The sequence below is a fragment of the Poecilia reticulata genome, linkage group LG7 (genome assembly GCF_000633615.1).
Source record: "Poecilia reticulata strain Guanapo linkage group LG7, Guppy_female_1.0+MT, whole genome shotgun sequence".
Lineage (NCBI taxonomy): Eukaryota > Metazoa > Chordata > Actinopteri > Cyprinodontiformes > Poeciliidae > Poecilia > Poecilia reticulata.
The window spans coordinates 19,979,160-20,003,480 of NC_024337.1; the positions used below are offsets into that span (position 1 = coordinate 19,979,160).

The 24,321-nt window shown below is 38.3% G+C and overlaps 1 protein-coding gene across 1 annotated transcript in view; it reads left to right on the forward strand.

Annotated features, from left to right (window-relative positions):
• LOC103467631 (acid-sensing ion channel 1-like) overlaps positions 1-24,321 on the forward strand; it is a 76,764-nt gene that overhangs the window by 8,339 nt on the left and 44,104 nt on the right. Inside the window, exon 2 of the mRNA XM_008414191.2 lies at positions 2,972-3,167. Within this exon, the coding sequence (XP_008412413.1) occupies positions 2,972-3,167 (196 nt within the window). The remainder of the gene's footprint in view (positions 1-2,971; positions 3,168-24,321) is intronic.

A 24,321-nucleotide genomic window follows, 5' to 3' on the forward strand; every position in this document is an offset into this window, starting at 1 on the left:
CTGGGGAGAGGGAAGTCTGGGCCTCCCTTCTGAAGCTGCTGCCCCCGCGACCCGACCCCGGATAAGCGGAAGAAAATGGATGGATGGATGGAATAATAAACATACAACAATAAATACCAATAGCAATTAATAAGTCTGACGTACCATAACTTTTGTCAGGTCAGTAGAAACAAAACTGAAGTAATTATTTTTGGACCTAAAGAAACTGATCTGAACCTTCAGAGACACATAAAGACAGGTACAAAGCCGGCCTTCTGTCGCCTGAAGAACAGTTTCAGGATTAAAAGGACTGATAATCTGGAGAAACTCGGCAATGTATTTATCTTTAGTCGTGTTGATTACTGCAGCAGTGTCCTCACCAGTCAACCGCAGCTGATCCAGAACGCTGCTGCTCATGTTCTCACTAAAACTAGGAAAATAGATCAAATCACCTCAGTTTTAAAGTCCTTACTGGTTCACTGACGCTCAGAGAACAGACTTTAAAATACTAATGTTAGTTTATAAATCACTGAAGTCTTAAGTGCTGTATTATTGCCAAACGAGGTTGTATAAGGTTGTAACAATAATTTGATACAAACATTTATTTATAAATATGAGACATTGAATAAATGTACTCCAAAACTCTTGCTGTGAGATGAACGTACAGCAACAAAAAACATATACAGTCTAAGTGCTGTATATGTTTCCAACAACAATATTTTTTACTTTGGAATAATCTGAAATCATTATTGCTCTAAAAATCCAACTTCTAGCTACTGAGCACAGTGGACCAATTAGGCTGAAGAGCTGGTTTTAGTCCAGAATAAAGTACACACACAGTCGCACAACATTTCTACCCCCGGCTCTGTGCTGCAGCGCTTTCATTTGGGATTAACACAGAGGACTCTGTGTTACAGCGCCAAGAATCAGCTTTAATTTGATGAGGCCCAAATTCAAAGAGTTCATTAGTAATTAGACACTTGGCTGCTAAATCTTGCTTGGCAACTGCTTGTTTTGGGTTCATGCTCAATAAAACTCAGGAGTGGCTCAAAGCTCTGCTTCTGAAGATGTGATTTAGTTAGTTGTCAATAAAAGGAGCCGATATGTCAGAGACGTTAAGATTTATATTTTTTGGTTTTCGTTTTGAGTCTGCTGTTTCTAAGTTCTCTCAACACATTTGATTCCTTCACTTTGCTCCTCCTGTGTGCTAAGAACCACCGAATTAAATTAACAAGATGTTTCAAATCTGTTCGTCTCAATTTGTTCGCCTTTAATTAGCGTTCGGAGCGCAGCCAGACGCTCCGCCAAATGGACTCTAGGGTGTTTGTTTGTCTGATGGTCTGAACCTCCAGCTGCACTGATATTTACTGCTGATTTTATCACTTCCAAAAAAAGTAAAAAATCCCTTTACCGTACTCCAGATTTTAATAACTCACCCAGACTCAGTTCTGAGCATGTTATTTTGGTGAACCATTAAAGTTTAACTAAATGTCTCCTGGCTAAAGCAAACCAGTCAGACAAAATTTAGGAGCCACCAGTCAAACCCAAACACATCTTTCTTTAGGGTCCAGATAGGTGAGGCTTCAGCTGAGTAACTGTGTATAGCCCAGAGCTGCTGCATTGTCAGTGATTGGATGGCTGGGTTTATGGGTCTGTGTCTGAACTTTATTATGAAACGTTCAATAAACTGTTCCACTCTGGCAAAGCCTGTCCATTTGAGAGGCAGCGAAACGCCACAGAAAAACCATCATGTTGAGCTTTATAGTCAGTTTTCTGTCCTTTTTGATTTATTCAGGAATATTATTTTAAGCCCCAGCTGAGCAGAGAGAAAGTTCACTGATCAAAACTTAGAAACCTTCCTGGACGGTGTGAAAAATGAAATCGAGGTTGACTTTTTGTTCAGAAGCAGGTGAGTGTTCTATTTCAGGATTCTGCAGACTCATCACCCCATGCTAAATTAAAAGGCATTAAATTTGCATGTAAAATAAAAGTGAATATCTATGGGGGAATTTTTCTGCCATAAGAGCACATATTTTCAGGTCTGCACACATTTTCAGTCTGAAAGCAGGATTCCATGTCTTTTATTCTCAAAACTTTTAATACTGTTGCTTACATTTTTATTTTGAAAGCAGGACTTCATGTCTTTCTACTCAAAACTTGTAATGCTTGTACTCAAAACTTCTCAGACTCTCTTACTTAACATTCTCTTCTTGCTTCTGGAACAAAAATACACCGTCGCCTGGCAACCTCTCAGCCAATAGAATGAAAGTGTTGTACTGGGTGCGTTTGTTTCTCTCTAGCGGGTATGCCTGTGTGATTACTATCGATTGTAACAACCTGCGCCACCCACAGGACTTAGGGATTTGGTTGGGTGAACAAACTCCTGCCTAAGATCAGTAGCTGTTAGCGATCATTAGCACACTGCTAGCGGATGTTTAGTGTAAAATGTGGCAGAAAGCTGAGGCCATTCTGCGTCCTGATACGCTCAAGCGGGAAGAAAAACACCAACCATGACGGACTATAATGAGGATTAAGTTGTTAATATGCTGCTCCGGTCGGACAACAACTTTAAATATGTAAGCTATGCTCCACCGTTAGCATCCATATTTACTTCCGCAAACACTGAGCACTTCTTCTTCTTATGGCGGTTGGAAGAACACTGAGAACGCTGACGTTACTGCGCCTTCTACTGCGCATGCGGGACACTTTCAGGTCGTTTGCCCGTTCACATTGCAGAACACATACAGGTCGCATTTATTTGGAAGCGTGAACGGCTGCGGCAAAAAAATCGGAATTTTAGTAAAAGCATTACAAGTTTTGAGACGAAAGACATGAAGTCCTGCTTTCAAAATAAAAATGTAAGTAATAGTTTTAAAAGTTTTGAGAACAAAAGACATGAAATCCTGCTTTCAGACTGAAAATGTGTGCTCTTGGATTACGGCAGAAAAATTCCCCCATAAGTATGTCTCTGTTTCTCTCTCTCTTTCTCCAGGTATGAGATCAGGGACATACACCTGGTGGAGGAGAGTGTTCTGGAGAGCCTGAAGCTCAAAACCGACTTCCAGAACTTCAAACCAAGACCTTTCAACATGCGGGAATTCTACGACCGCACCGGCCACAACCTCAACGACATGCTGCTGTCCTGCCACTTCCACGGCACAGAGTGCAGACCGGAGCACTTCAAAGTGGTGAGTTTCTCTCCTCCTCTGGGTTTATTGCAAGGCTGTAAGCCCTCGACATCAGGGCCGTCAGGAGCTGCCAGTAAATATTTGGAAGCTGGATTGCAAATATTAGAGCCAACGCTTTTTTTTTTTTCTTTCCACACACATTACATGTTAGCCTCTTTGTTCAACCTCTTTAGCTTTTCACACAATGTTCACAACCAACCAAATCCCACGCAAATGAGACTGGTCAGTAGAGGCCAGAAAACAGAAAAGATGAAGCATCAAAAGGTTTAAACTTTCATGTTTTTTCTGTGCGTAGATGCTATTCAGGTCCTGGACCATTAGAAAGCATAAAATACTAAATAGGTTGCAAGTTTGCTACTGAAAGCAAAGTAGGAGTAGATGGTGAGAAGTTTTCATCCCCTCGTCGTGGTCATGAATGCCATTTTAATTTTAATGGTTATAATCTTTTCAAGCCATTATTTTTAAAGGGTGACATCATTACGCAGCTAACAAATTTAATGAATTTTGTCATATCAGGTAACCAAATAAGTTGGAATATAAAATTAGTGAAATTTATAGTCATGTCCTTTAAATATTTGCTTTTTGTATTAATCAAACATTTGACATAATCGTGCCTGGATGTTTGATCAACTTGTCGTTTGAACTGGTTGTTTTCGGAACCAGGCCATTAAATAATGGATGGTGATTAAGAAGTTAAATGTTGTTTTGTTTTGCTGTTGGTTCGAAGTGAAGCTGAAGAATCTGGAGGAAGTTATTGATTAATCATTGCACCCACTGTGCAACACACTAAAACAGCCCACAGCATCATGCTAGTACCGCCTTGCTACTTGGTTCAGTGATTTTGGGTTTGACAGCCTCACCATCACCTCTTTGAAACATAATTTTTTCTCCTTTAATCATTAAACTTTGTTTTAATGGAGCTACCATTTCTGCTTTTACCATCTTATTTCTGTTTACACACAATCAGTGCTTGGTGATATAAAACACTCTCTTGTTCCAGCTGCTTTTGGATCATGGGTGATTCCTACGCTTTTCCTGAACATCCTAACCAAATTTCTGTTATCTCAGAGTTATTTCATTTTACTTTGGTGCGAACATGTTTAGTGGACCCTGCCTATTGGTGCTGCAGTATTTCCGTTGTTTTTTCTCGTGAAAATGTTTCAGCGAAGGCCGACCACGGCGTTGTTTACTTTAAAATGGAGGTCTGTGATGAATGATGAGGTTCTGACTGTTAAAACTCTCCAACCAGTCTCTGAAATGTCACCGAGAAACATTACGGTGGTTAAACTCGGATCGTAGACTAGACTGCGTAAGTCATCACCTCGGCAGCGTAATTTATGTGCCGCCCCTAAAACTGAAGCGGTGTTAATTAGATATATTATTAACATCTGCCCACACAGATGTTTCGCCGGGATAACTACTGGAGCCAGAACGAAAGTGCAGATACTTACCAGCATAGTGTGGAGTTGTACAAAGCAGAATTAAGGTTATATTTTACGTGCTGCAGATTGTGAGCGTGTTTGGAAATGCAGATGATTTTCTTCACCTCCATGACAAAGAAAATCCCTAAAGTCCCGATGATAATTAACCTGGGTTGCAAAGTTTCTAAAAAGAAATACAAACCAGGCAAGGCGATCTCTTCCTTTTTAAAAATTTGGTCAACATGGACTTGGTTAAATTTTTAATAGGGTTATCATTAAAGCATCTAGTTCTTTAGATCATTTTTAGTATTTCCTTCTTTTTCTCTTACATTTTAACGATATAGTTTCTGTTTTCACTCTTTGTACGTACACGTCTGTAGGGAAAGGGGTAAAACTTTTATCTCTTATGGTGCTGCTGAGTATTCCCTCCTTCTTGTTCACTGCTGGTGCTTCCAGCCTTTCTGCTGGTTTAAGACACTGAATCCAACATTTTAACCATCAAAATGACCCAAAATCAAAAACACCCATTTTCACCTGGTGCTGTGTAGCTATTAAAGACGTTCTTAATTCCCAGTCTTTGAAAACAGTCTCTAAAATTACACTGTGGACTTAATTACATCTAATATAAATTACAGGTCCTTACTGTTTTCTTATTTTTTCTGACTGGATTTTATCCACTGACTTTGCTTAGATTTCAACACATTACATCCACACTAAACTTATTCTGTTGTATTGGGTTTGTATGTCACAGACCAACTAAAAGTAGAGTACAAAATGTATTTTACCAATAAAAATATCTTAGCTTTACATTTGTTTTCATCCTCCTTTTGTCTGACACGTCTAAATAAAATTTGGTGTAAAAAATGGCCTTCAAAATTCAACAAATTACTAATTCTCAGGAAACGTCTGTTCAGTGAATTTTCTCAATATTACGCAGTTGTAAACCTACCAAGAAGAAATATCCGAAATTTAGAGTTTGTTTGATTATAAGCTCCACAAAGCACATATTTATGGAAAAGTAAGAAGATAAAAATCAACATTTGTCAAAAGTTATGTAGGGTGCAGAGCAATAACGTTAAAGACAGGGATCTAGATTTATCTTAGATTATTTTCAGGCCGTTTGGCTTTTAGTTTGTGGATCTTTAAGTCTTATCTCAGCTCATTCTGCGTAAATTAGTCTCCTCCTTTATTTCCCTGCTTTGTTCTCTGATTAGTTCATCTGGTTCCTTTGTGATTTTCCACCCTGCCTCAGTATTTAGGTTCCTGGTTTTTCATTATTCATCGCTCGGTTCTTCCGTTTACTATCCACCTTCTGTCCCTGCGGTTTTCCCTGTAAGTTCCTCTTATTTTATTAAAGCACTCTGTTTAGCCACAGTTTTCTCTACATTTGGGTCCTTTCTAGTCTCAACCAGGACAGTTTCCTATTCCGTATCCTTACCAGCTCTCTGCTACTTCTATTAATTAACAATAAAATAAAAGTGTGCGGTTGTAATGTGACAAAATGTACTCGCTTATGAGGAGAAAGGTGATTATAGTTAACTAAAACTAACAAAATAATGAAAACTGAAATAAATAAAAACAGTAATTCAAGGAGGAAAACTATTACTAACTGGAACTATATTGTGTGTTTATAAAACTAACTAAAATATATTTAAATTCTAGATATAATATCTTTCGATTTTGTGTTTCTGAATCTATTTATCACGCTGCTGGTAAATTACGGTCGTTTATACTCGGTTCTTATGCTAGTCTGCAAAATGGCGACACAAAAAGCTGAGAGAAAAAAACTTCATTTGGTTGTTCAATAATAATTTAATACATTTTTTGTTGAAATGTTGTATTCTGTTGAGTAATCATTACCTAATTGATGGAAATATAATCACAACACAATTCTTTTAACCTGTTTGTTTTCAGCACCTAACGAAAACCAAAGTATGAAGAAAATGAAAACTACTACTTTAGTTTACTTTAGTTTTAATTTTAGTTAGGTTTTATTAGTTTTAATAAAAGCTAAACTATATTTAATTAATAACAACTAATAAAAACCAGCAAACACAATTAAAACTACCTGAATTACACAAATAAAAATTATAACCATGATTACGGGAGAAATTTTTTATTTTGCAGAAACATTTTTCTTTTTTTTTAAATTAATTTTTGTACATCAAAGGTATCAAACTCATTTTCATTTTGGGCCAAATCAAGATTGTGAATGTTCTTAAAGGGTTGGTTGTGCCAGAATGTGTTAATAAAACCTGTTCACAAACTGCTAAAATATCAATGAATTATTAAAATTAAATAATATTATTGAACATCTTTTCAGTCCCACCTGGATGTTGTGATTCTTTTTAAGTCAAAGTGGAAATATTTGCGATATTTGAGCGTATTTATGACGGTAAATGCGACTTTTTATTTCTCACTGTTTAGCTCATGGACTACAATTTGACATCAATTAAAGCTGAGGCAGTTGTTTAGTACAAGTAAGAAAGTTTTGACAATACAATAATATTTAAGCTCACTTAGTGTCTAGTCTTGAATCTAGAGGGCCACTTAAAAAGCTGTGGCGTGCTGGATTTGGCCCATGGGCCTTGAGTTTGACACCTGGGCTGCACATGCTTTGACATAAAACCTTAGTGATAAAGAAATGTTGAGAACTGTAACTGAAGTTAGCATGTTGGAGCAAGTCCACTGATTTTCTGTTCTTCTGTCTAATGCGACTCGGTGTTCCTACTTGCTGCTTTTCCAGACATAAGTAATAAAGTTTCATAAACTGTGACCACCGTTTAACTTGTCTTCAAGTTGCATCACATCAAGGCCTCTAATGAGTTTGTTTTCCCCTGAAGTGAGAACAGGAAGCATAATTTCCACCACCAAGCGGTCCCTTTGAGTCGTAGGAGGAAGCTTGTGGTTGTGTGGCGCTTTAATGATGCCGGAGCAGAGAGCATGTCTCCTTAACCCGACCGTTGCATCACTTCTCTGCACCGATGGGCACGTCTTTTCCAACATTTGATTAGTTCTGCCTCGGCTCTTTCAGATGCTGAAATATGAAATGTGGAGACGTGAACGCCTGGAACATGAGGCGCGCCTCTGATTCCTGCTGAAGCATCTCGCTGATCTCTCCGTGTTTCAAATAAATCGAAAATAACGACAGCTTCTCGCAGTTGGATCAGTCCAAGAATGATTCTCCCATTCCTTTCCTTTTTTTATTTTTCATTTTATCAAAATGTAATAGAGGCTGTAAGGAAGGTCTGAGAAAATTAAATTTGGCGAGAACAGAGTGACAGCGGAAAGGTGCTCAGCCCCCGGAGAGGTTTAAGGTCTTGATTTCTTCCCTCTCATCATCCTTTTCTAAACTACATCACATCACATCCACCAAACTGTAAAACACACTTCCTTTGAAGGCCGCCTTTGATGCGAGGCATTGTTAATCTTTACGGCGTTCCACGGCAATGTGCCTGATGAATAAAGAAAGAACCATATCCCAACTGGCTGGTCTTTGTGAAAAGATCAAACCGAGAAACGAGAGCGATAAGACTCTGCCTCATGCTGTTTGTTAAAAGAGTGCAGAATCAGCTCCCAGTGATATAATGGGATCTGCTCTATAATAAGATAAAAAAACAAAAAAAGTGACTGTAAAAATGTCTCCAAGACAATTTTTTTAAACAAATACTGAAATAAAGAGTATAAACGCTCTTTAATATATTAAAAAAAGAGGTTTATGTATTATATTTTAGCTGCAGTTGATAAGTGGAGTCCCTGCAGAGGAGAATTACACCGTCATTGTTTGAACTTGACAGGTTTAAGAATATTTTTTTGGAAATATAGCTCGAGTTTAATTAAAATCGGAGTGGATGTTTTCCTTTTAATGAATGCACTCAAAAACTGAGCTGCTGCCAAATTTACCAACCTGTAAATCTCAGTCATTAATACACTAAAACGTCCCACTGACTTTGACAGAAAAGAGTGCTGAGCTGTCAGATTCAGAAGTGTGAGTGAGGCACGAGGATGACGTGGTAAGCAGGGAGAGTCGGCGGCCATGTTGGACACGTTTGTGTTTGTTTTGGGACAGAATCTGATAAAAGACATATTAAATCTGGTACCTTTTTAATTTCATGTTCTGTTTGGTAAGAGTTTTGTAATTTTACAAGACCCAAACCAGATGTGCAACATAATAGCTTCATCAGTTAAAGTGACAGCGTTGTGTAATTTATAAACTGGCTGGAAAAGAGAGCGTTCCTCACAACAGGAATAATTTTTTACATTTTGTGAATTTATTTTAATATTTTTATTTTATATTTGTACATCTGTATTTGACCTTTCTGTGCGAAGAGTGTGTAGAATCATTTTTTGTTGCAATTACAGTTTCCTGACCCACATGGAGAATCACAAATGGGCCTCAAAATGAATAATTAAATGAGTTAAAATCACGAACGTGCAAATCAGAGAAGCTCTGAGTTCGTATTTCAGCGAAATCTGAGGATGAGAGGAGATTTTAGAATGACAAGGGATTTTAGGAGGATAAATGTTGGAGCAGGTTTGTGGTTCCAGGTTTGAAGGTTGACGTGACAGAGGGGTGGAGATCCAGACTGGTTGATGAAGATGACATGAAGCAAAGATTTGTGTTCTAGAAAGGTTCAGGGAATCATTGGGGGGAAACGGAGTGTGAGGTCTGGATGACTCTGAACAGAGAAAGCTGGAGGGTTTCCAGCCGGAGATAATTGAGCCGCAGTGGGCGACCAGGGAGCATGTCTCTGCCTCTGAGGTTCTTGGTGAAAAGATTGAGAGATTGTTGATGAAGCCAGCAAGACAAGAAACGAGCTGGAACCAGGTAAGATCGGAAACATCAACAACGAAAGACTGGAAATGCTCTTTTTGTGGTTTTTGGAATCAACTAACTCACTCACTCTTTGGTTACTTAGCAACAACTCACTCACTCACTCACTCACTCACTCACTCACTCACTCACTCACTCACTCACTCACTCACTCACTCACTCACTCACTCACTCACTCACTCACTCACTCANACTCACTCACTCACTCACTCACTCACTCACTCACTCACTCACTCACTCACTCACTCACTCACTCACTCACTCACTCACTCACTCACTCACTCACTCATTCTGTGGTTACCTAGCAACAACCTGTTGTGTAACTTGCGCAGCAACAGTTTAAGATTTTGTCACCGTGCTTCATAACTGCTTAGAAATTAAAAAAACATCTTGGAGTGAAAAATGTGGATAATTCCACCAGTCTGGGAATATTTAAGATATTTAAAACCCCAAAAACTAATCAATAATTATCAATATCGACTGATATGAAACGCTTACATTGTGATAAGTTTTTCAGATTTATTGGAGAATGAAACTTTGGTCCATTGTTCTTTGCAGAATATCTCAAGTTCACTGAATGTGAATTTTTAAGTGTTGCCATGTTTGGTCTGGACTTTGACTGGGCCATTCTAGTAAATTAGCTCTGGTTGTAGGTTTAGGGTTGTTCTTCTGTTGTGAGCATTTTCTAATCTTTTGCAGCCTCTGGGAGGTTTTCTACAAGTGTTTTCCAGAATTTAGTCCAGTTTCATCTTCCCATTAAGCCCCGACTAAAAATGTATCCCCACAGGATAATGCTTCCACTACCATGTTGCAGCATGGGTTAGCGGTTTTAAAGTAGGGCTGTACCTTAGGATCATTTTGCTAATTGATTTTATCAATTGATTATTCTGACCATTAATCAGTTAATCAGATTTTAAAAGATTTTTCATTAACCACTGAAGCATTTTTACACAACATTATAAATGTATTAAAAGATGCAGATGTTACAAGTGTTTCTTTAATGTTTATTGGTCTTTAAAAGGGGAAGCTTGCATAATTATTGGGACAATTTGTCCTCCAGCTACATTTGTTATTGTGACAGGCCCGCCCATCACTGCTGTGATTGTGAGACTCCTGCAGAAAGGCTCCCACCTGATCAAGTTGCTTTTTCTGAAAGGGTAGGGGGATTTTACACACTAAGCTAACTTCTTAGATAAATAGAAATAAGTACATAAAGTGAAAATATTTTGAAAGCTCAGAGCAATCGGAATCATTTGTGAAGTCCTTTTGCTCCGAGCTGCTCTCCGAGGACTGGATAAATGCTTTGCCAGTTGCAGGAGAGTTATCAGGAGCCCCCAGCGCCCCTCCTGAGCTCCTCAGCGTTTGAGGAGAATCATCACGGCTAATTGGACTCTGAGGTATTTCGGGTGTTGACAGCAAACTGTACTCATTTTACAACACACTCACCAGTGAACTCCAGCATAGGGGAACCAAGAGAGAGTCCCACTCTGACAAGAGCTTCTCTTGGTCTAATGCCTGGCCCTTTTTTGTTTGTCAAGGAATCTGACAGCTGTACCCCGGGAATAGATGTGCGTTTGTGAGCTCCCGCCGTGCTGCCGAAGTGACAGTTGCCTTCTAATTTCTGTACTCTGATTGCAGCTGTCATGTCTCAAGTAAGAAACATGCATTTGGAGATGCTGCAGACAAAATGAGAGATATGTCAAAAAAAGAGAGGAGGCAGCCTTGGGAAGCTCTGGATTTTTATATTTCATGGCTGGAGATGTGTTTAGAAGTCAGACATGCAAAACTTTAAGGATGATTCTGCCCACTTTAAATTGTTTAAATTTTGGTTATATGTCTCCACTCCTTAAACACAAGTGTTTAAAGAGTTTTAGAGAAATCTAGAGGTGAACACTTTCTGCCTCGATGTGACCGTAAGTTCTGGATTATCCAGCTCACATTTACAGTTTATAGATTAGTTTACGGTGCTCGTGGAGGAGAAACAGGCCCACAGCATCACAGAGCCTCCTCCAGCCTTAAACGTAAGAATAGTTCAAATGTTGACATGAAAGAAAGAGCCAAATGATTGAAAGATGTCCTAAGGAGAGAAAATCTGAATAAAAGTAAGACGAGGGGTTTAAAACGGATTTGACAATAGCTGAACACAAGTCAGGGGTATAAATACAGCTGAGGATTATTACCGGGACAGAAAGATCAAAAATACTTGACTAAAATAGACATAAAGAATTATTAAAACTATAACTAAACATTAAAGCATGAAAGAAACACGGAGAATAACAAAACATAGCAGCAACTTAAAATATAAAAACCAGAACTCAGGAGAAACTGAGCTTGAATTTTGACAGGTCATAGCAGAATGAGCTGCTTTTCCATATTTTCAGTCTTAGTTTCACATCAAACCTCTGAACTGTTTGTTAAAGAAAATCTTAATCTACCCATAGCAGTTCCAGTTACGTTCAAGTTAAAAAAAGAACATTATTACATTTGTGATAGTATAAAACAGGACAAAAACAACCAGTTAGCTTGTAGTTGGTGTTTAATTTGTTGCTATGAAGACTTGGTAACAAGAGACCAATGTTTACTACAGTTCCCTAAAAGTGGACTTTGGAGATTTCATTTCGTCTCCATTGCTGTCCTGCTGACCATTAGTGTTGACAAGATAAATGTGGTTTCTCCTGATGCCTAGAGGCCGGCGACAAAAAGAAACGGGCCTCTGCAATACTTCATATTTGTTCCCCAGGAGGGGGGAAAGTTGTATATTACTATTGTAGGTTCCTAAGTAGGCATAAGTTTTGCGGGTTTTTACACATCTTTACTAGCGGTACCAATAAATGTGCCTGGTGCTGTATGCATGTAACCAACTGAAGGCCTTTTGGTAATGATGTATTTTCTCATGCTACCTTCAGGGAGTTGATTCTTACAATGGCTTGGTATGAACTGACCCAGTTTCAATGTGGAACGTATGAAGTGTCTGGAAAATATTCAGCAGGACTATGCACTGACTGCAGAAGTGGATTTCAGTGGCACTGAATGTTTTATTGGGCCGTAGGATTGCTGTTGTACAGTACACACATTCGGAGTGTCTAATTAATTATTTGACTGCTGGAGAGTTTGTGTACTGATGATCTTGAATTCTTAAGGAGTAACCCTGCAGGGGACACTGAGCTCAGATTTCTCTGACAGCTTCGGCAATCTGGGGAGCTGGAACAGAGCCAAGCAGGAGGAGGGTGTCTCATATCTCATTTGGCAAAAATATTCTTAAGGCTTGCATCTCCTCTGGGTTTTTAGGGCCTGAGGCGACAGATGTGAAGCGCAGCCACCACCCACATCGCCCAGCGGCTTTGGGTCAGCGCAGCTGCTCTTCGCAGTCTGGCTTCCGAAACTGTCGTTGTGTGCCGAGCGAGAAAATGTGTGCCAGCTCTTGGTGATGGTGTTTATCCTGGCTTTTCTTTCCCCTCTCTGCCAAAGGTCTTTGACAGTTTTCTGCATTTACCCTTCATCACTTTTCCTGCACAGCAAACTCCTCTCATCCTCTCCCATGGGCATGACGATGCTCATTATGCTTTCATCTCTCGTCTTCGTTCTCTCTCTCTCTCCTCCTCTACATCGCTTCTTTGCCCTCCTCTTTGTTCTCTCCGCTCCCATTATACACTCCTTTGACTTACCAAGTCACAAGCTTTTGTTTAAGTAAAAAAAAAAATAGAATGCTAAACATTGGGATGAGCAGAATTAGACAATAAACAGGAAATTAAATTTCCTCCTGCCACCATCAGCAGCAGTGATGAACTTATGAACACCTTTGAGAGATTAATATTTCCTCCACAGTGCTGAAGAAGAGGTATTTACTGCTGACCAACCCCAAACAGTGATTGCTGCCACATTACCCAGGTCACCATAAACGCTCAGCACAAATAATAGATGCTTTATATTAAAGTCAGACTTTATGACATAGCAGGAACCCCAAGGAAGTACTTTATTACAATTATTTTAAGTTAAAGATTAATTGATAAGCAGCCATTTTCTTAGAAACCTGAGTTTTCTCTTGTATCAAGAGGTTTCACCGTATTTCCATAACATAAACGTTTTATAATACGCTGAATTTACAAAAGAAATTATAAAATTGTAACATTAATTTGTGTCAACTGTAGTAAATACTGACTGAATAAACAGAAAATGATGGTTCTCTTACATTTGTTGGTTTTTGGATGATAAGCTGCTTCGTCATGTAGCTCGGCTGAATGTGCGTTATTAAAATTAAACTTATAGAGCTTGTTGAGTATTTTTATGTAAAAAAAAAAAAGAACTGCACAACATTCATTTTCCATCCCTCACCTAAGTGGATGTTTTTAGTAAATCGATTGGAACTAATAAAAATTCAATTGACAATTAATTGTAAGTCGATTCATTATTTGCATCCCTAACTAGGATTTTAAAGACTCACCCACCTCTAAGATGCAGATAAAATCCCTCTACTCCAGTGGTTCTTAACCTTTTTTGAGGTACCGAACCCCCCAGTTGCATATGCGCATTCACCGAACCCTTCTTATTCCAACCCCAACACCCCCCCTCCTCCGCAGCACTGATTAGCTAAGCAATGTAACGTGATCCTCTGCAGCAAGTGATGGCAAAGCGTGGCGCGTCATCACAACTTTACACACGTCTTTACCTCCGCGGCAGAGGCTCCGCCGAACCCCTGAGACCGACTCATCGAACCCCTGGGGTTATATCGAACCCCTGGGGTTATATCGAACCCAGGTTAAGAACCACTGATCTACTCAGTATTAAATCTGACAATTTACCTGTTTGTTTTGTCTCAGCTCTGTTATTTGTCTTCATTTACAGTTTTAATGTTTGAAACACTTTAGTTGTGCACTAATTAATTGATTTTGAGGGTTCTTCCGTCAGTTCAAACATCCACACAGAAGAGTGTTGTTTCTGTTTCTGCACCCTTGTGGTGCTGATGTTTTACTGTAGGAAAAGACCTCAGGGTCTGCCGAGAGTGAAATCCTGTCACCAACGACTTCATGGTGCGTTTCTAATCAGCAAAAAAAAAAGCTAATAAAAAATCTTCATGTAAAATTATTTCAGATCAGTTATCTACATATATTCATCCCAATCATTCTTCCAATTAAACTCCAATATGCGCTTCAATAGTCCCAAACAAATCTGCTCATCTGAAAGACATTTTGGTTCGTCTTTGTCTTTTTTTTTTTGCTACAGCATCTCATGTTCTAAAATGTCTGATTTTAGGATGGATGAGGGTTGCTGCCTTCGCGCGCTCCGTGTACCCGATGCCAAGATGGGGAAAACTCTTTTTACGGAGACATCTCAGACCGAGAAAGAAGGACAGTGGGGCTGAAAATAGCATTGGACTGGCTGCACCACTGTGCACATGGTTTATTCATTCTGAGGATTAGTGCAGGTGACTTAAGGGCCCGGTTCTGTGTGAACTGGTGGCAGGCTTGCAAAGGGCTATCTGGTACTGAGACGGCCTGGTTGGACTGAGGAAGCTGGGGAGGAATGATGCTGCAGTTCAGACTGTGAAGCATTGCTGCACTCAAGCGACCACGAATCAGCCCAGATGCATATTTTTAGAAGTTTCTAGACTAGCTGGCTAGTCATCTTCAATAATGAGAATATTTAGTCATGTGCTGAATTTTTTGTTTTCTCGTGAGCAGATTTAGAAGTGAACTCGGATGCAGGATGCATGAATCATGGAGGTTGAAAGCGCCAAACGAAAACTTGTTAAAATAAACATAGGATAAAAATCCTTCATCCCAAAGAAGAAAACACTGACTGAATCAAAAATGTTAATCTGAAATCAAAACTGAAGTACACAAACGCCGGCTAGGAACAGGAATAAAGTGAAGACCTTAACAAGAAAAACACAGAGATTTTTATAGAGGCATAACTTATGCATCACTTCATCTTCTGTCTATGACCCAAAAAAAGGGTTACCCCAATCCCTTAAAGGCACGACAAGATCTGGACCAGAGAAAACTAACTAAAAAAATACATCTTTTCTAATACCTGTTTTCAATCTGATAGCTTTATGTGATATTTTAGACTGACAGCATCATGATATAATTCATTACTGGGGCATTTTCCTCACCTCTTCCTGCCCCGTCTTCACTAGGAACGGTTGAGATGTAAGACAGCGGTGAGCTAACGTGTAGAGACATGTAGAAAAAAGGTGTCCTAAATACGTCTGAAAGTCCAGGACAAAAAGGCCCAGAGGAATAGGATTGTCACCTCTTACTTAAACTTGATCTCATCACATCTTAAGCAGCTTGTGGAGAAGAATTGGGGGGATAAAAGAGGATTGTTCGTGGAGTTGTGTGAACAGATGTGACTTTTACAGAAGTCGTGTTAGTCAGATTTCACACTCAGTGAGACCAGTTTGTAAGAAGACTAATACCATATCTCCTGCTTAATTAAACAGCAGAGATCTGAATTATGATGGTGTGTCATAACTAAACAATCAGCTCTGAGCAATTTAGGTGGGGAAAAAAAAACTAACTTTTAATAGGAGTAATAAAGCTCCCACCCTTAGCAGAACAAATTGCAGGAAGTATTTTTCATCCCACCAAAGGAATTTTGACAGATTTTGGCAGATTTATGCATAAACAGGCTATTTAAAGTCATAGTATGTATCACAAATAATGTCAGTTCAAGTTTTGAATTTTGATTTACTTGTGTCATGTGAACTTCCTGGTGTGCTCCAGGTTATTTTCCTCTTGGTAGCCAACATAAGCTTGCCGGTCAGACATTTTCTTTCAAGATTTTCTAGTAGACACCATTATTTCCATCAGGTATAGTCAACTAGTTCCTGCAGCACCAAACCATCACAGTAATATCAGATGTCAGGTTGCCGGGTTGGTTTGGATATTGTTCTTTTTTCCATAATAAATGTAGCTTTTTGTAGGCTGTATTTGTCTGATACTCAAACTACTTAGATGATTGGAAACATGTAAGCGTTGAATTTAGGTACATAATGGGACAAATAAAATTTAATGACGTTGTATCTTAATACAGCTACAGCTTTCAACAGACTCCCATCTTCCACTTTCTGGCAATTTGAAACAGAACATCTTCCTGAGATGCTAGACTAATGTTAGCATGTTTACTCTGAAATACATATAAACTCATGACAGTTTAACTTGTAAAATCTTTCTAGGTAATTCCAGGCAATTATCTGCAGACAAAACTTCCACAAGTCTCCTCCTGCATCTTGTTTTAAACATCATAAAATTTAATTACTTGTGTTTAAAAAATCTGGCAGATATCATCAACAGCTTAAGTAAATTGTGCCAATCAAGTCATCTCATTACTGAAACACATCTGACTTGAGAGCCTTTATGAAAGTGCTACAACCAACAAGGAAAAAAAACAAGATTAAAAACAAAGGTTGCAGCATCCAACTGATTCAAAGTCCCAATGTTTTAATTTGTAGCAACAGTGCATCAATAACAACCGAACAAACCAGATTTACTTTCCTTTTTTTTAAAAGAGATGATGCTCTAATGAACCTTGAAAACAAACAGATGGGCATTAAATGAAAGATTTCCCAAATGCAAATGAAATTAAACTAGAATCCTCAGAGCAGTTGTACAGTTAAAGCAGGTTATTATAGAGCGAGATGCCCACACACACACACACACACGCACACACACGCACACACACACACACACACTCGCACGCACACACACGCACGCACACACGTGCACACACGCACACACGTGCACACACACACACGCCATCTCCCCTCAGTAATCCTGTATTATAAAGGAACACGTACTGTAAACATTGCTGATTGATAGCAGACAACAAGTAAACCGGTAAACAATCAAATAATCCTGTTACAGTGCAAACAGGAGCTGGCAAAGACACGAGAGCTGAGAGAAGCAGCTCGGCATTTTCAAACAAATCCTGCTTTCATGTGTTGTTTTTTTTTTTCCGTTTGTGTAAAAAGCACACAGGAGCTGTGGGCAGACAGACGAGGGGGCCTCTGTGTGTAACAAGGTCGCAGAGATGGACGCAGGGCAAGGCAAAGTGAGAAAGGACAGATGGGAGCAGCTGTAGTGACAGGTGAGGATGTAGCCGGTACGAAGCCAAGGGCTCAGCATGAGGCAAGGGCGAAAGGATGAAGGAGAGGGAAGTGAAGGAAAAAGAGCTGGAGGCATTTTGGCCAGCAAAAAAACAAAAAAAATAGAATTATAATATGAAAAGTTGGAAGAAGAAATACTAACTCTTAACACAGCTCTAATGAGTGTTTGTTATGCAGGAATATTCTCTCTTCTCATATTAAACACATTTATTAGTGTTTGCACTGGTGGTCTGCTTGACTAATTATGTAGTTACAAATAAGGATATTTAAAAAAAAACATAATAAATTAAAGGGGACCTAATGTACTTCTATTTGGGTCTCGTTTTTTTGTAAAAAATTTTTTTTTGTTGGTGCCTGTAATATGAGCCGTTTCAAAAACCTTCTGAATTTAACATCACAAATCAGCACGCACTGCCCGTCACCTAGCAACCTTAGTGAAGCCTAGGCCGTTACCTAGCAACCCCAGTGAATATAATCCCTGTCTCCTAGCAACCCAAGCAGAATTCCAGCAGTAAAATTTTAACATTTACTCTGTTAAAATTTAACAGAGTACATTTTACTAATTTACTCTGTTACATTTATATGGGTAACTTTTTGGACAAATGTACTTTCAGGAGTAGTTTTTATTACTCTTTTACTTCGGTAATATTACTATGAACCACTGCTACTCCTACTTTGAGTAAGATTTCTGGATATTTTACAAAAAAAGTTCAATGAAAGGAAAAAAAAACATATTTTAATCAAAAATGTATGAGACAGACACACACACATAGATACTTTGACATACTTATTTTATATATAGACCTGTATTTGTTCACAATCTTTGTTGTTCTCGTGCTATTTTCTATTTACTGAGCCCATTATATGGAGATAATGAATATACAGTGAACGGCTTACATCATTGATGGAAGTACTTTACCCTTTTCTAACTTATTACCTATTGTAAGTATTACTTTCATATGTTTATTTATTGATAAGAACTATTTCGAAAGTGTTTCTCCAGGCTTAATTTGTTATTTTGTTCTTCATTTGTATTAATTTAGTCTTTAAAATGTAAACATTTGCACATAATTTCATATTTTCATCAGTCTAATCTCATCGTTGTTAAATATTACATCATTGGTTATGATTAAACATTTACTCAGTATTCAAAAATTGCTTCTTACTCTTACCATAATAATTCCTTGGGTAGCTTATTTTTACTTTTACTTGAGTAAAAATAAGTTAAAGTAGAGCTTTTTATATACCAAACAGTCACGTTTTAGGACTGTGGGAGGAAGCAGGAGTACCCAGAGAGAAACCTTGCATGCATGGGAAGGACATTTAAACTCTATGTAGAGAAATCCTGGGCTATTCACTATTGAAAAACAAATAATGTATCTATCTATCTGTCTGCCATGGCCATCCGAGTCTGTGAATAATGCTACCGCTGCTCTTGTCTGAAGCTGACATGTTGGAAAGGTTAACCAATCAAATGCAAGTACTGCAGTGCAGCGCAGAAAATAATACAAAGTATAAGAACACAACCAGAGTACTCACTCCTGACGATGCATGTGTGGACGTCCTTTAGAGAAATAGTTTGTTGAACCACTTTTTGATTCAATTTAAACATTCAGTTTTCTTTGTTTGGAGTTTATCTGGATTTCACAGCTTGACTCGAAGCGTTAGCTCACCTGGTAAAGCTTTTCAAACCTAATGCATTTTCAGGATATTATTTAAGTGGCTGATTCTATTTTGTTGAGGTGAAGCTGCTCCTTTGTTAGCGTGGATGCATGTTGTGATTATAGCAACTGAGATATTGCTTTATCTTCAGCGTTTTAAAAGTCGCCTAAAGGTTTTTGGATCCAAACTGATTGGCATTCGGAACTATTTATAACTAACAAACTTAATTATTTAGAATTTCATCCATCTTGACACAAATAATCCCAAAGCATGTTGCCGTCACTCACCACTCTGAGTGACAGTTTATTTACTGGGTGTGTGCTGCAGTGTTCATTCAGTGATGCTCAACTTTTTAAATTAAGTTTGTTTTAGTTAGACCGTCAGATATTCTGATCTATTGGGTGAAAGTTTCATGTCGTTTTTTTTTTTATCAGAATCTTTCTGTTTTGAAATCCGTCTCTTTTATCCAGATACATACATGATATTAGAATATTGTCTCTTATGGGACAGAGTCTCTACTTATCAGTTTTGTTATCAGCCTGCTAGTAATTCCTCTGACCAGAGTCTATTTTATGCTTTTATCCATTTTTGTGATTTTCTTTTTGTGTTCTAAAACTTTGCGACTTTCACAAAATTTACCGTATGTAATAAAAATCAGACATAAATGCAACTTTTTACGATCCATACCTATTTACAGCTCTAGAAAAAATTAAGAGGCCACTTAAATGATCAGTTTCTCTGATTTTACTTTGTTTGTATGTTTCAGAAAATGAACATTGCTCTATTATTCTATGAACTACTGACAACATGTTTCTGACATTTCAAGCCAAAATTTTGTATTTATTTGCAGAAAATGAGAAGTGATCAAAATAACGAAAAAGACTCGGTGTTTTCAAACCCCAAATAATGCAAAGAAAACAAGTTCATATTCATTTAGAAACAACAATATTTAAACTGGAAGAGTTTAGAAATACTCCTGTGAGATAAAATTAATCGTGAGCAGAGCTGAGACAAGCTTGTTATAAAAATCTGTTGTCAGGAATGAAGCAAATCACATAAAAACAGAGATTTAAACAGTACAGGTTTTTTCTAAGACTGCACTGAACTCTCATTTATTAATAATTTTGTATTTTATCATTTGGAACCTAGAAAAATTAGTACCAATTTTCTTTGTTGTTTAAAATGGAACGTTCCGTTTTTGTTAGTCAGTTCCACATTTATTTATTTATTTACTTATTTATTTATTTATTTATTTATTTATTTATTTATTTATTTATTTATTTATTTATTTATTTATCTACTTATATAATTAAACTATGAGCTATAGAAAAGTGTCCTATAGCGATTTATTTATTCCGCTATGCTGCTTTTGGCAAGCAATGTAAAAGAGCAGGAGGTGGGAGGCTTTTATTTTTAGCCAGTGGGGCTAAACGGAGTTTCACACACGGACACATAAACATGTAGCAAACCGCAGATTAAAAAAAAAAAAAAAAAGAAACGGTGGCAGGATGCAGTCGCATTCACAACGAGAGAAACTGCAGCCACCCGCGAGAAAGCCTCGGAGACTGATTAGTATTTCCTGGATATGCCAATGCACTTTCTTTTCTTATCAACCTCAGAGTGGCATTTCCACTGCAATTACTGAGCTAATCAGTTAACCAGCAATGGGTCCAGTTTTGCTCGAAGCCGTAGTTGAGGCAGCATTTCCGTTTGCTGTTTCTTCCTTTTTTTTAAAAATTGGTTTAAGGGAAATCAGAGGTTTCCTGGCTGATGTTCCTTCTGCTCGCTGCCAGGGAAGCCGGTGTGTTTGTGTTTGATTTGTTGGGACCTTGTCATCACTGGATGCTGAAGTTTCCAGAAAGATTCTATGATTATGACATTTTGTATTTACGGCACTGCAGACTGACTAGAGGGAAGAGGATAAAGAAAAAGACATGTAGACGGTGACAGGAGGAAAAGGGAAAGAGAAACCACTGAGCTTTTTGGCAGTAAAAACTGAAATTTTCTGATTAACTTAATTAGAAAACATCTGATAATCATTTGTGAGGAGTAGATATTTAATTCTAACCCTACAGAGATCCCTGAAATAACATTTGAGGGGCGTTTTTATGATGAATTTCAACTTTTGCGTGGCATTTTGCCAGAAATTTGACTTTCCTTAAAACTATTGTAGTCAGTGTTAACATTGCATCAGGCTCTTGCTTATGCATCACATGAAATAGATGGCTTTAGGCGACAAACCCACCACTGACAAAGCTCTTATATCTGCAGTCCCCCACAGCTCTGCTGAGCAATTTAACTTTCAGGAAACAGCTATCATTTGCAACCCACATTCATGCTGTTCTGGCCCACTCTTAGTGCTTTCCCTGGGTCTGGGAAGAGTCTGCAGTGGAAAAAACAAAAAACTACTTGAAGATGGATTGAGCTGTGCTGAGTTTAGTAGTTAAGGTGACAAATGTTTCTTTTGGGGATTGGTTGAAGAGCAAATCCGATATCAAAGGTCCTCCTTAAAGCAGGGATCCTCAGCTCTCTTTAAAAGTCTGGAAAAGTATTTATTTTTGCTTTGATCATTTTCCAGGTTGAGATGAGTAAAGAAAAGTGAACACCGTGTGGGAAAAGTTTGCAGACTCTATTCCATAATCTAAAGGAAAAACTCAGTTTCTGTAACATAAAGTGTGTTTTTATGTTGATTTGTATTTAAATAGCATCCTTAGAGTTACCACAACAAATTGCACTGATCATTTTGACTTATTGACAGAGAAATACAACCTAACGTTTTTGGTTTGTTTTAAATTCTAATCACATGTGAATTGTCTCGTTTCATGAGTTTAAGAACAAAGAGATTTAAAAACCCAACTAACTTAATGCTCAACAAACTTATAGACGTTTAAAAATCACTTCCAAAATAAAGAAAATCTGGAAACGAAAGCATCAAGCTGTTATTCCCAGCAGACCACATCTCCCTTGAGATTTTATCCTGACACGGCACGAGAGACTAATGATAAATACAAACTGGTGGTTTTGTTACCTAATGCATTAAACATTGTGTTCTCAGTCATTCTGTCAAAACTAAAACTAAATGTTTTTCTCAGCTGCCAGCTGGCTAAGGCAGAGTTTAAACGCTCACTTGATTGAAGCTCAATCTGTGCTGCTACATTTAATCAGCTCACAGGCGTCGTTATTCAACAACTTCCTTTATTTCGAGTGTCAGATGTGAAGAGCTTTAATATCAGTGGAGTGGACAAATATTTGATTACTGCAATTCAGATCAGACAAGTGGCCCAATCAAAGAGTGAAATGCTTTGTTTTTATTGAGATGAGCTGCAGACAAATCAAGTGGTGACAGGAGGTTTGTTTGATTTTTTTTTTGTTTTGTTTTACTGGATATCAAATACGTTAGAGGATAAATTTATATAATTTTTCCGTGCCTCAGAGTCACAGTAAATATGATTTTGCTTTATAATAAAACTGAATGAAAGCCATTAGTCATGGTGGCTTGCAGCGGCGCCAGGTAAAACAGGGATTACTATTAGTGAGTGATGTTCAGACAGCCAGCTGGAGTGGAGCGCATCAGTCTTTGCGGTGTGTGGCTGCGGTTAGCATTGACAGATATATCTGAGGAGGTAAATTGATTCAGTGTTGCACGTTTACTCCCTGTTGGTCCAATACGCGGAGCTGCAGCTGAGACGGAGTCTCTGTCTTTGTCCTCGGAACGACTGGGACGCACATGTTTAAAGTAGCAGCAGAAGCTTATTATGCTCCTCCAGTTGTCGCTGTCTGGCCCCTGCAGATGCTGCTGTCTGCGCCGCAGGACCCCGCTGCACCCCCGCCTCCACCCCCGCCTCCACCTCCGCCTCCACCTCCGCCTCGGCAACAAAACGAGACCCTGACACTTCATTTCAAAACATCTTTCACATGTGATACGACGTTTCCTCTGAAAAAACCCACTTGAGAAAAAAAAAAATTGTGTAGTGGGGGAAAATGAAAACGTATAAAAATGTGCAATAACCTGATAGCAGAAGTGTACACAGCTTTGAATTTTGCACATTTTTATGCTTCCATTTGGGTTTCTGCTGCGTCAAAAAAAACAAAAAACCCGTTTTGTTGTCTGGAAAATGAGCCATTTCAAAATCAGCAGGAACAGTCCAGTCAACTAGCAACCCAAGCTGAGCTCCAGCACATTTGGTCAGCTGGTTTTGCTGCTGTATGTGCTGTACAATGAGGAGGGTTGTGGGTAAAATATGTTCAGAATGTCTTCCTCAGATTTGGTGAAGATGAAATTAATCCACAATGTTCTTCTGTTTTTGTTGTCTAACAAACGTGAAAAAGTTTTCAAATGGGTCGTTAGTTGTGGGAAAACATTTCAACATACAGTAAGTGTGTACAGTTTCCAGATCCATTTCAAGTCTCCAGTCAACCGATCCTGTTGGTAGATGAGGTTCTGAGTTTTGTCTTTTTAAATCCAGTTTCTTAAAGGATTCACAGCTTATTGTTCAACACTGTATGAGATTTCCACCTCAAAGCAGATGACATCTGATGACCTAAAGCTGCCGTCAAAATGACTGTATGCCTTTAAAGAGATCAAAACATGATGTTACATCAGGGCCAGCTGTCTGCCAATTTCTGTGTCTCATTTCAATTTCATCACCTAGAAACTCATTTATTATTTTTTATGAAAAGACGACGTGTTCCTGCAGCGGTTTGGGTCTCGGCAGACCCGACCGGCCGCGTTTATGGAGATGAGTCTCACATCCTGGCTTCAGAGAAGAAAAGTGAACAGGTGCTGACCTTTGGTTTTCTTTAAACAGGCCAGTGCTTTTATAGTAATTTTACTTACAAAAAGTCAGAATTTTTACAGTTAAAATGCATCAAAATGTCCTTTTGTACTTATTAGATACATGACCTGCTATGATTTATGCATTCACACTTTTTTCCTAGTTAAAAAAAATCTGTATTAGTTTCTTTTAACTGAACTTGATAGTAACTAGTTTATACATATTCTAAGTAGATTAAAGTGTTAAAAATGTTTTAGGTTTTTGTTTGCAGATTTCATGGATTTCAATTTTTCTTTGAGGTCTGGCTCCGATTTTCTAGGATTACATCTACAACAAAAGAGATAGTTTATTTTAA